Source organism: Cucurbita pepo, chromosome LG11, assembly GCF_002806865.2.
Source record: "Cucurbita pepo subsp. pepo cultivar mu-cu-16 chromosome LG11, ASM280686v2, whole genome shotgun sequence".
Taxonomy (NCBI): Eukaryota; Viridiplantae; Streptophyta; class Magnoliopsida; order Cucurbitales; family Cucurbitaceae; genus Cucurbita; species Cucurbita pepo.
Window position 1 is genome coordinate 8,387,191 of NC_036648.1, and position 13,448 is coordinate 8,400,638.

At 34.3% G+C, this 13,448-nt stretch overlaps 2 protein-coding genes across 2 annotated transcripts in view; one reads left to right on the forward strand and one right to left on the reverse strand.

Annotated features, from left to right (window-relative positions):
* The first annotated feature begins 517 nt into the window (after window positions 1-517).
* LOC111804969 (probable prefoldin subunit 4) lies at window positions 518-2,295 on the forward strand. Its single transcript, XM_023689817.1, has 3 exons — window positions 518-607; window positions 716-826; window positions 1,787-2,295. Exons 1-3 carry the CDS (start codon window positions 599-601, stop codon window positions 2,045-2,047), a joined length of 381 nt encoding a protein of 126 aa, XP_023545585.1. The 5' UTR covers window positions 518-598; the 3' UTR covers window positions 2,048-2,295.
* A 7,568-nt stretch (window positions 2,296-9,863) lies between these two features.
* LOC111804823 (espin-like) overlaps window positions 9,864-13,448 on the reverse strand; it is a 9,262-nt gene continuing 5,677 nt past the window's right edge. Inside the window, exons 9-14 of the mRNA XM_023689621.1 lie at window positions 12,797-12,949; window positions 11,865-11,936; window positions 11,031-11,132; window positions 10,682-10,852; window positions 10,473-10,552; window positions 9,864-10,166 (exon numbers count right to left, since the gene is read on the reverse strand). Coding sequence (XP_023545389.1) covers window positions 10,112-10,166; window positions 10,473-10,552; window positions 10,682-10,852; window positions 11,031-11,132; window positions 11,865-11,936; window positions 12,797-12,949 — 633 coding nt within the window. The 3' untranslated portion in view covers window positions 9,864-10,111. The remainder of the gene's footprint in view (window positions 10,167-10,472; window positions 10,553-10,681; window positions 10,853-11,030; window positions 11,133-11,864; window positions 11,937-12,796; window positions 12,950-13,448) is intronic.

Sequence of the window (13,448 nt, forward strand, 5' to 3'; positions counted from 1 at the left end):
GTGCTTTTATGCACGTCTCAAGCTAGATTGTTAGGTCAAAATCCACGAGCATAATTAAATTTTAAAATTTATTGAAAAATACCCTTAAACTTCTTTAAACAATGACACGTGTCTATTTAACCGGTCCGTAAACTTTGTAATTAAATATAGAGTTAAGTGATAAATTGAGTCCGTAAACTTTCAGCCACGTGTCAATTTAATCGGTGAGTTGTAAAATGTGTCTGTACAATAGATTTTTTAACTTTAAAAGAACGTTTGTGGACAGACGGTGGCACCGTAAAGTTTTTAACTTTGTGTTGAAATTTTTTTAATTTTATATTTAATATTTCCTTAAACTATTTAATAATTTTTAATATTTGATAAATATTAAAAATGGAAAGGATGGATAAATATTTTAAAGTTTTAAGGATTATTTGAGACAATTTGTAAAATTGAGGGTAAAGGGGTAATTTAACCTAAATATAAATATAATGGTACCCTAAAATGATAAGGGCAATTTCGTCATTTCCCCCAGGACTCCAATTGGCTCGTTCCATTTCCGTCTAACCGGAGCTTTCTTCCTCATTTTCACTACGAGCGATTGACTGACTGTTCGAACATGCAGCAGGTAAACGAAACCCTAATCGAACTCGTATTGAACCACTAATTTTCCTTGTATCATACAAATTTCCTTTCTTTTTCCGTTTTCTGACAATGGCGTTTTTTATGTGCGCAGGGCGGAGGATCTGAATCGGAGGTCACATGGGAGGACCAACAGAATATTAATAAATTTAGTAGGTTGAACAATCGGTTCCATGAGCTTGAGGATGAGATTAGAACAGCGAAGGTATTGATTTCATACGAGGAATCGGATATTTTAATGGTTTATTTTGCTCCTTACTTTAAATATCTGACGTCCTTGCTGATTGATGGATTTTGAGTATCGATGTGATATGAACTTCGAAGTTTCTCCTCTTGAATTTTGTGAGCGCTTGAAATGTTGCTAAAAACTTCAATTGAGTAGTTGCTTCTTATCCCATTTTCTTCTCAGATTCAATTTGTGTAACCACGGAGGAGGCAATTCGAGTTTTTTTTTTTAGTAAAACAAATGCCCGATAGAAGGGGTTAGATGAATCAAGTGATATATTGCCTAAAAGATTGATTATCTTGCTTTCAATTTGTACTGTGTCAATACACACCAGATGTTTTTTTGCTCTGTTCTACAGCATAGTATGTTGTTTTCTTTCCCATCTTTACTTTTTGGTGGTATTTGGGAGACTCTAGTTAGTGAAGCGATTCACCAATACTTGAACCTTGTGTCTCCTAAAGTTTTCCCTGCAACCAAATGTTTATTAGAGTGAGTGAGTTTGTGATGACTTTTGAGGGATTTTTTTTTTTTCNGGGTCAATACACACCAGATGTTTTTTTTTGCTCTGTTCTACAGCATAGTATGTTGTTTTCTTTCCCATCTTTACTTTGTGGTGGTATTTGGGAGACTCTAGTTAGTGAAGCGATTCATCAATTCTTGAACCTTGTGTCTCCTAAAGTTTGCCCTGCAACCAAATGTTTATCAGAGTGAGTGAGTGAGTTTGTGATGACTTTTGAGGGATTTTTTTTTCAATAAGAAATTTGGAAAAAAGCATTGGTTTGTTACTTCCTCGATGAGCATTCTAAAGTGCCTTCAAGGGAATTTTCAAAATCACTTTTGGTTACTGTAAAAGTCACGTTGAATTCACCTCTGACAGTCGCTTTTCGTAGGAAACAAANTTGTTACGTTGAATTCACCTCTGACAGTCGCTTTTCGTAGGAAACAAATGATAATCTAGAGGATGCAAGTAATGAGTTGATTCTCAGTGATGAAGACGTGATTCGTTTTCATATTGGGGAAGTTTTTGCTCATGTACCAAGGGAAGAAGTAGAAGGCAGGTTGGAAGAAATGAAAGAGGAGAATGTTAAGAACTTGGAGAAACTCGAGGAAGAAAAGGATTCTATCGTGGCCCAGATGGCTGAGTTGAAGAAAATTCTGTATGGAAAGTTCAAAGACTCCATCAATCTAGAGGATGATTAATACAGATAAGTTTTCTGAAGCTGTTTTGATTCTATGTTTTTTGGATCTCGATGTCGTGTTCTTTCATGTGGTCGTAGTCTTGGAATCCTCTGAAATTTTTGGAAAAGTGACCTGATAGAAAAACTGATATTTTAGTCCAGATCAATAGATGTTTGTAGTTGCATGCTTGTCTCTATAACAAACATGAATATCCTGTGTTCCTTGACTAGTTTTATTAAATGGATGGATTCACTGAACTAGTTGCTAAATTGTTTCCCTGTTTATGCTTAAACTGTGGGGGAAAAGGGTTCCCTTGTGCTTTACCTCTTAACTCGTGGCTATTGAGCCATTGATAGCTTTTCTTCAAATTTACCTCTTTTCTTTGCCTAAATACATGGCCATTTCAATCATCCTTTAAATTTGTCATTGCCTTCATTCATTTCGTCCTTATTTTTCTTCATTTTAGTTATCCTCTAAAGAGTTTTATGCCTTCAGCACTACTAGTTTTTTATAATTAGTTCACTCTTACAGTTATAGATTTCTGTCAGTTTTGCCTCCCTACCTTAGTTTCAGTTTCACTTTTGTATTTAAACTTCTTAATCTCAATAGTTTGTGTGTCAATATCACCATGTAACACTACTTTTGGCCAACTTGAGCGTAGCTTAACTGATTTAGGCATACCCTTGACTCAAAAGGTCAAAAGTTCAAATTCCTCCAACTCCTCGTGTTGTTGAACTACCGAAAAGAAAACATAACAATCTTTTTTAGTTAAAAACATAGGGAGATAGAGAGATTCAAACCTCTAACCTCTTGGACGAACGCATATAATTCACTAGTTGAGCAATGATTAGGTTGGACTGAAACACAGCATTGTTTCAACCTTCATTCAAGATATAAAATACATAGAATTTTCATTCATTTGAGCTATATCACCTAGCAACCTTCAGCCTCGTGTAACATTTTACGCCATCTCTCGACCCTTATCGTTGCAGTCACCGTCTTTGCATATACACCTTGCCTTGCCACTGGCTCTCTCCAGATCCTTGATACCTGAGAGGGAAGCCAAGCCATAGAAGGGGAAAAAACCAACAAACCTAACCAGCAAAACCAAACTGAGCCTAATTGGCTTCCTTCCTAACTAGTATTCAGCAGTGTTTTAGAAAGGCTAAGGTGGGAGTCTCAAGGTTTTTCCTCTTGAAGAGGTGAGGCCATATGATACAGAAATTTGTAAGATAATGATGTTATGATTCTCTCTTGATGACGTCATTATTATTTTTTTATAAATGGAACATAATTAATCATACACCACAGAGACATAGACACATTACACTACACCTAATAATAATAAATAAATACTAATGTTTTTTATTTTTTTATTTGTTAGTTTGTTTGTTGGGAATCCAGCTGAGATTAGCAATGATTCATTCATACACTTATTGATGCCAACCCATTTCATCAAATTTTAATTTTTGGTATACAATGATTTCTAAGTTTCTAAAAATAATCCATCTTTATGTTTAAAAATTACTTTTATTATTAAGTTTTGAGTTTAGTTTATTACATTTTTTACCCTTTATTTTTCACTAAATAGTAAATACTCACTTTCGATCTTTCTAATACTTAATTTAAAAGAATTAAATTAGTTATTAAAATCAATTATATTTTTTTATATCGTAATTATGTGATTAATTTACGTAGAAATCTTAAGTGAACTCTAGTAAATGACAACGTAAAATATTGGAACATTCTTATATTCCATCTTCAAATACTTCTTTAACGATTGTCTAGTAACAGCGTAAAAGATTGCAACGATTGTCTAAGACGTTCAAATCGAATGTTTATGGTAAAAATTGATACACCATACCATTTGATTAATTAACAATAATTAAGGCAATTAGATTAACAAAAGTTATATAGTCCAATTACCGTAACAAATAAATAAAAAACCATAGTCCAATTACCGTAACAAATAAATAAAAAACCATTTATGTTAACCAACGCCAAAGATTCCAAAATTTAAATTTGTGACTTTTAGATCTTTTTATTTTCATAATTGGGATCAAACGAATCATCATAGGTTGGTCTAGTGATCAATAAATATAATGTAAAAATAATAAAAGATTTAGAGAGAATGAGCTCAAGCTCGGGACATTGTGAAAACTAATTGAATAGATTCCCGAACTAATTGAATAAAAGATTTGTTAATCAATTCTAAAAAAGTTAAAAGCTCGACAACTAAATTTAAACCTCGTAAAAGTTGATATTTCTGGGCAGTCGTTTTATTCGTTATAGCTTCGAGTCCCATCCCCTACATTATTCTCAAAACCCTCACAAATCAATCCCTGGGGAGGTTTCATGTTCATCATCCTAGCAGAGAAGTTTTGGCTATCAAGTTTTCAACCTAAAAAGTAAGCGCCCGGAAGGCCTTACCACTAGGGCACTCTCGGCAATTCAAAAACATAGTTCGACCATGTTTCGAGTGAGATTATATATCTAACTCAGTTGAGCTATGCTCGTATTGCTTTTCAAACCATAAACGTCTCATAGTCATACTTTTTTCTACATCAACATCATACAAATGAATGGATAAACAGAAGGCCACATCAAAACATTGTCAAATCAAAAGATGCAAGCACAGTATTATAGAACAAGGAAAACCATAGTTNTTTTTTTGTTAGCTTGTTTGTTGGGAATCCAGCTGAGATTAGCAATGATGCCAACCCATTCATACACTTATTGATGCCAACCCATTTCATCAAATTTTAATTTTTGGTATACAATTATTTCTAAGTTTCTAAAAAGAATCCATCTTTATTTTTTAAAAATTACTTTTATTATTAAGTTTTGAGTTTTGTTTATTACATTTTTTACCCTTTATATTTCACTAAACATAAATACTCATTTTCAATCTTTCTAATACTTAATTTAAAAGAATTAAATTAGTTATTAAAATCAATTATATTTTTTATATCGTAATTATGTGATTAATTAGATAAAAGTTAGATTAAAAATCTTAAGTGAACTCTAGCAAATGCGATTGCCTAGTAAATGTAATAACGTAAAAGATTGCAACGATTGTCTAAGTCGATGAAATCGAATATTTATGGTAAAAATTGATACACCATACCATTTTATTAATTAACAATAGCAATTAGATTAACAAAAGTCAGACAATTTTCACCACGCTATTTTTTTAAATTTATTTAGTCCAATTATCATAACAAATAAAAGAAAAAACCATTTATGTTAATCAATGCCAAAGATTCCAAAATTTAAATTTGTGACTTTTAAATCTTTTTTATTTTCATAATTGTGATCAAATGAATCATGATAAGTTGGCCTAGTGATCAATAAATATAACGTAAAAATAATAAAAGATTTAGAGAGATTTTGTCTAATGAAACTCTAAATTTTCAAATTGGTTAATCAATTCTAAAAAAATTAAAAGCTCGACGACTAAATTTAAACCTCAATTTAAGCCTAGTAAAAAAAAAGTTAAAAGCTCGACGACTAAATTTAAACCTCGTAAAAGTCGATATTTCTGGGCAGTCGTTTTATTCGTTTTAGATAGCTTCGAGTCCCATCCCCTACATTATTCTCAAAATCCTCACAAATCAATCCCTGAAGAGGTTTCATCCTAGCACAGAGAAGTTTTGGCCATCAATTTTTCAACCTAAAAAGTAAGCGCCCAGGAAGGCCTTCACTAGGGCACTCTCGGCAATTCAAAAACATAGTTCGACCATGTTTCGAGTGAGATTATATATCTAATTCAGTTGAGCTATGCTCCTGTTGCTTTTCAAACCATAAACTTCTCATAGTAATACTTTTTTCTACATCAACATCATATAAATGAATGGATGAACAGAAGGCCACATCAAAACATTGTCAAATCAAAAGATGCAAGCACAGTATTATAGAACAAGGAAAAACCATAGTTCCTCATGCTAAATGTTCGAGTGATGAACATTGAATATTTTACATGTACATATGAAAAAAAAAAAACCAGGCAAAAGCAAGAATCCTTCCAGACCCAGAAAATAAACACCAAATTCAAGAAACCCTCTCCATTCCAAGATCCAACCACATCAATCTCCCAGAAAAAAGTTGATGATTCAGAAACAGCATNCAAATTAAGTTATGGTTAATTTCGTTAGATTAAGTCTTCATGAATGCCACAAATGATAAATATGGTAATTTTTAGTAAAACAAATATAACTATATCTAAAAACATATGAATTTTAATATATTAAAAAGTCTCAAAACCTTAAGAAAAGATTACGAGGAAAATGCCCAAAAGAACCCCTAAAGAGAATATAACCCACCAAAGAACTTAAAAGAGAGTCTAAAGGGGCCGAGAATGAGAGTTGTGAACCTAAAGGACGCACTCCCATCATAAGTGATAGACGATCACTCGTCAGGCTAACATCCAAACTCAATAGTGTAAGCATTCCCTAATACTGGTACGACAAACAAAAACCAAATTTGTGGGGCCGAGAATGAGAGTTGTGAACCTAAAGGACGCTCTCCCATCATAAGTGATAGACGATCACTCGTCAGGCTAACATCCAAACTCAATAGTGTAAGCATTCCCTAATACTGGTACGACAAACAAAAACCAAATTTGTGGGGCCGAGAATGAGAGTTGTGAACCTAAAGGACGCTCTCCCATCATAAGTGATAGACGATCACTCGTCAGGCTAACATCCAAACTCAATAGTGTAAGCATTCCCTAATACTGGTACGACAAACAAAAACCAAATTTGTTGTCCCAAGAACGTATCTCAAGGCACTCGAAGAATAAGTGATCATGAAGCTCATCTATGCTACAGAGAATACATACGATTAGAAATAAAACATTCTAATGATGTAATTGAACCTGTATGTAAAACCTATCCTATCCCAAGCAGCCCGCCATAGAATAAAGTATGCTTAGGAATGTTCCCTCCAAAACAACCGAGTTCTATACTAAGGCATCTTGGGTCTCTTAAGGCATGGTACATTTAATGTTGGTCAATGAAAACACACTAGAACGATAGGAGGTCATGCAACCTAATCCTTCCTATCAGTCATAAGCCAAATAGAATGCATAGAACTATACAATCTATCCAATATAAAGAATCACTATGTTATCGACAAGATTCATATAGTCAAAGAAAATCATCCACTTATAAATAAGGTGTCAGTATCTAAAACAAGCATCGTGCTAAACTAGTGGAATATGAGTCCTACTAAAAATCACGGGTCAAACAAGACTAAACACTAACAACTCTACCACGCATAATCTATGTCTGAACCCAAACAACACAAAGAGAAAAACTCGATTCGTTAAGTTACTATTTTATTAACATATTTAAATACACGTGCATATCACACGTGTGGATCTGCTACTTACAAAAAAATAAAATAAAAATAATAATAATAAAATAAAATAAAAAAGCTTAAAGGAGTGATTACATGTGAAAATCTTATCAAAATATTAAAGAAAACAAATATACGTTTAAAGTAGAAATTAACTCACCAACCAAATTCAAGACTAAAAGATAAAAGCATAACACAACAAATAAAATTAAAAAACTTTAACAGTAACCAATTTTGTCTTGTTTTTGCATTATCAAACAGAGTTTGTTCCAAGAAAATAATTTAGAATTTGTTTCATTAGATTAGCCTAATTCTTAAGCTGTCGTGGTTGCCCACGACTTCAAATTCCACTGCCTCATTATTATCTAAATTTTAAATTGGCACGTCCTCTCCATATCATCATCCTATATCAACACATTTTTCACGTAATTATCAGAACAAACCAGCTTAATTAATACTAATCACCAACTAATCAAATCATTAGCTCTAAACTACTCTCAAAGTTATAGGACACNAAAAACAAACATAAAAAATAAAATAAATAAATAAAAACATAAGTCAAGACTGCAACAGAAAGGCGTAAACAGAACAACAATCCATCCAAAGTGAACGAATTTCTTCGTATTAGCCTTTGTAAAGTTATCTATAGAACAATTGCAAAATGGCTGGCGAATAGGCTCCAACTCGTTTTAGGCAATATCATTAGTGATTCCCAAAATGCCTTCATCTCAAGCTGCCAAATAGCGGATAATATCATCGTTGGATTCGAATGCATTTACTCTATCCATTGCTCTAAATGTAGCAAGAATGTGTATGCACCTCTCTAACTAAGTTAAATGCGATGATTTTTCCCTAAAGGCTTCAACAGAATAACAATCGTTCTTATCACCAAATTTTGCCCTATTAACCTTTGTAATGTTCATAGAACAATTCTATTTAATGGTGGACAATATCATCGTTGAATTCCAATGCATTCACTTTATCCATTACTCTAAATCTAGAAAGATCGATCATGCATCTATCATGCGAGTTTCTCTCAGAGGCATGATGAATAAAATATGTTTCCATGACGAAGTTCATCATAAAATATGTTTCCATGACGAAGTTCAGAAAGTTGGTAGGTGACCTACCAGCTTATGATAGGGTTGAACGGGTTTTTCACCAAAAAAAAAAACGTTTGTAGATCATAGTCTACAAGGATATCTATTCTTGAAAGATGAAGAGGAAATTTTACTGAAAACAACGGTTCCAATCAATTCCAATATACACTATAAGTTGTTTCAGAATTTTGAGCAGCTGCTGTCAGTACCTGAACCATATCATGGCAAACTTTTGGTGGGGCAATTCAGAACTCTTTAGGAACTCCATAGCCCATACACCTAGAATACCTACAAAAGCTATACTCTTTATGTGGCACGCTTGTCTAAATATCCTTCCCTCACAGAACCTTTACCCAAGAGGAAACTTTTAGACACTCCTATGAGCCCATAATGTAGGAAACTACTCCCTGAGACTGATATTCATGTTCTTTAGCATTGCAAAATGGTAAAGAAACATCAGGCTCATGAGAGACACTTACGTTTTCCTTTTAAACAGCCCAACTTTGATATCCTCAATCTCTCTTGCAGGGCTTTATCGGTTCTAAACAGAGCTAGGTGAGCACTTTATTGAGATAGGGAAACCCCTCTGAGAACCTCTGAGAACCGTATATGAGAATGTGGCAGGCTAATGGCCAGGCTGGAATACGCGGAACACAATGGTGGTAAACAGACAATCCACAACAAAATTATCAGAGACAATCAGAGACAAATAATTATCAACACAGTAACACGACCAATGACAACAAAATGGGAAGCTCCAAATAAAAACACTTACAAAATCAATGTGGATGCCCCCATTTTGGATCAAGCCATAGTTTTGGGTTGTATAATCTGGAACCAGAAAATTGTGGCTGGGGCGGAAGAATGCGCAAGTGTCTCAAATCTCATGGAATTGGCCGAAGCTACAGCTATTCATATTGGATTTCAGCTAGCCAAAGATGCAGGAATCAGACCTGCCACAATAGAGTCCAGCGCCATCACCTTCTACAATCTGATCCGAGGAACATATCACTACGAAAACGACCTCCAACCTGTTGTGGAGAATATTCAAGAACATTTGAAAAGAGGAGATGTTACAGGGTTTCGCATACCTGTCGCCAAGCAAATGGCCCAGCTCATGCCTTTGTCGTCCATGCCCAAATCCACCGTCACACTGAAATCTGGATGGAAGAAAGCCCACCTTGGGTAAGACGAGGAGCTTCTGGATGTCCAAGCAATGTTACGGCTGCACAATCTCAGATACCTGACTTACGAGGACGAAGACGTTTTGGTGCCCCATGCCAACTTAACTTTTTTTTAATTCTGTTTTCAGTTTTTTCTTTATGTTTAAATGGAACAATTGATTACGATCTAGTTATCGAGACTAATCCAACATTAAATTACCACTGATACAATATCAAATAAATTGAATAATAAAAAGAAAACAGTCACTTTAAGTTATTCTATAGAGGGTCTGTTTATGAATTCCACACCTCAACTTCTCTCTATCAAAATCAACACTATCATTACTGTATCTAACGCCCACCCCAAAAGGAAATAAATTACAGGGAAGACAGGCAGAAGTAGAAAAATGGATCCTCGCCAGCACAAGATCTGATCATCTAAAGAATCAGCTATAGACGCTGGATTATGGTTTTTGTTTATCTGTGCCATGAAACTTTCTGCCCGCTTCAACTGCTTCCCTGCAAAGAACGAATAGTGTGATGAATTATGAAGAGTAACCCCAAAATCCCCAAAAAAGAGAATCCTCAAACAGATTGGAGGAAGCATATATCATATCAACCCAGAAAGCATTACTGTCATAATCAAGTTTGTCCACTTTTGCAGTCATAATAAATGAAGACTTTCAACAAAACTGACTAATTACCATAAAGAACTACAAAAGAATAAATAGAAACAAAGACTATCAAAAACGAAACCTCCAAATATAAATAACAAAAAAAAAACACACACACGCATAGTAGAAACAGATTGAGATTAATAAGAACCTGAAAGCATTGACCAATGCCATATTGTTAGGATCAAGCTGGACACCCTCGTAGAAAGAGTTTGCTGCTTCTTCAAACCTCTGCAGTTATGACCACAAGTTCATGGAATAAGAAAAGTTTTATGATTCTAAACAAAAAAGAAACTACTGAGTAGTGAGGTTATGACATCAACGCCCATGAAATGATTCACAGTGAACCTGAAGACTTGCCTGCAACAAACGTAAAGCTGCACCTTCTCGATAGCAAGCCTTGGGCCAATCTGGTTTCAATGCTCTGCAGGCTCTTGCATCTGCTAAGGCCTGCTCAGCTTGACCTAACCGTATCCAACAAAGGCTTCGGTTGGAAAACAATGTACCATCAGTTGGATCCAGGTCGATGGCCTACAAATTTACATTGTATTAGCAGTCCGGTAGCATCAGCCATGCTTCCCAATACAGTCTCTGCCACATCTCATAAATTCAAAGAGAGAAGAAAAGCGGAAAAAACAACCAAAGAGAGAAGAAAAGCAGAAAAAACAACCANCAAAAAGAACCAAGAAAGCAAAGATCAAAGCCCTACCTGTGTATAAGCATCAACCGCTGTCTGAAAATCCTTTGTATTGAAAGCATCATCCCCTCTAGATTTGGCCTCTGCGGCTTTCTTCTTTGCTTCAGGTGACACCTAGAAGTTAAGTTGTAACAGTCACAACAGAGAACTGTATTACCACTTATAAATATCATTCTAGTTTCTGTGCGCTTCATTAGCATTTTCATTTTATCATTTGATTAAAAAGTTGGTTGTTAAGGGAGAGGATAGAAGTGTACTTATCTGATGAAACTTCCAGGGACCAATTTGAATATAAATCAAATCACCATATCAAAATTTAGTAAATATTCTGTTGATACCAAATTCCAAAACCTTATTGCAACCATATTTTGAATAATCCATACGTAAATAATTTCCCTTTACAGCCAACTCAATACACAAACAGGCCAATGATTCATCTAAAGAAAGGTTTGAGTGCCTTTAATGCTTAATTCCCTCCGAGGTTCGCAGTTATGAAAGATTGAACACTTGAACCAATATTTAAAATTCTTTTCCAAACAATGAAAGTAGTTGTTTCTCTCACCAAAAAAAAAAAGGAATNATTGAACACTTGAACCAATATTTAAAATTCTTTTCCATACAATGAAAGTAGTTGTTTCTCTCACCAAAAAAAAAAAGGAATTCTTTCCCAACCAATATATTGAATGACATAGACAAATTGTAAGTTACCATCCTAATTAGCCATTAACTTTCATCATCATCATCACTTATTAATCACGTTGGAGTGTTGCATAGAACGATCCATATGAAAACTTTGAACAGATGCATAACCAAAAAATAAGCTGATCGAGAGGGTTATAAATGCACCTCAGGCAAATCTTGCTCTCGTGCTGTGGAGTCTTTATGTTTATTAACCTCTTCCAGATTTCTAGAAATGTCCTACAAATTTCCATTGCAGTTAAGATACAAAGCAGCTATGAGATACAAGAACAATAAACAGGCAGATGTTAACGCAATACTTCATAGAAAGCAGCCAATTCAATCCCTTGTTACTCTATTCCAACAAAATTTAGCCCTTAAATTTATAATATGAAGCAGCTATGAGAAACAAGAAACAATAAACAGGCAGATGTTAACGCAGTACTTGATGGAAAGTAGTCAATACAATCCCTCTGTTAATCCAACAAAATTTAGCCCTTAAAGTTAAGATACAAAAGAGCTATGAGACACAAGAAACAATAAACAAGCAGATGCAAACACTGCACTTGATAGAAAGTAGTCAATACTACCTCTGCTACTCTATTTCCATTTAAAGGGTTAGTAGTGTGATCCCCCTATTGCAAGCAACACTTTTTATCATTGTTATTATTTACGTTTATCTCTCCATTTCGTAGATCAGATAGCTTTACATACAATCTTCTTTAATTGCAACAGTCTAGATCGTGCAACAATAAGTTATCGAAAATGCATGGTCTGTAACCTTATTCCGCATATGGCTCATCAGGAATATGGCTCAGCTTCCTCCCTTTATATGAACAATTTTCTTGTTTTGATAGAAGATTTATTTTTGTAAAGGAAGAACAAACCACATGATAAAAGCATGAGACTATCCTGCTGCAATCTANAAGGGATGCTGCAATCTAAAGGTTCGTATGGGAGCAGAGACCAACATCAAGTGTACATTTTGATATCAAACGCAAAGAGTTTCTGAAGCGTATATATGCTAATGGAAAAAATGAAGGTATCAAGAATAACCTATCTGCTAATTAGAAAGCCAAAATAGAATTACAAAATCATACTCGATCTTTGTTGATTTCATTCTGCATATACTCGAGTATTCCATCAGTGGTCCAATTAGGAATTGCCTCAACTGCTGAAGTCAAGGGAAGAAGAATCTCAACAGCTGCCCGATTACCTCTGGCTGCTGCAACCTGTACTGGCTTTAGCCCATCCTATAATGCAACAATAAAAAATAAAAATAAAAAAATTATGCTTAAAAGTGATTTTCTTTGATATAACTTTTTATAGCAAACAAAGAAACTTTAGTGATCACAGCAAAAATGTACACAGCTTTTGACTTACAAGTTAAAAACATGGAGTAAGACCATTCTAGTCTCCCTAGAGTTCGAAAGGAATCTAGCACATATTCATAATCATTACAAGAAGTTTAACAAGCACTTTTTGATCAAATCTAAAAAAATGGTATGTTGGTTGGAAAAATTCTAATATCAATTTCAACTGAAGCTGCATAATACCACCACGAGACCTCAAATAAGCTTTGCCGGTTACTAGTTGATTTGATCTTGAAATATTTGTAAATAAGCAACTATTTGTTTCTTTTTTCTTATAGCGGAGAGTTTCTTTTAATTTATAGTAAAGACTTTTCACATATCAATGAAAAATTTCTATTTCTTGTAGGGGAGAGTAGGATATGATATATTGATTATTTTG

What these genes read in the sequence shown, in the direction of transcription:
- LOC111804969 (XM_023689817.1), top strand. An exon ending in ATGAGATTAGAACAGCGAAG is followed by an intron (nt 827 to 1,786) that starts GTATTGATTTCA and finishes CGCTTTTCGTAG; the next exon opens with GAAACAAATGATAATCTAGA.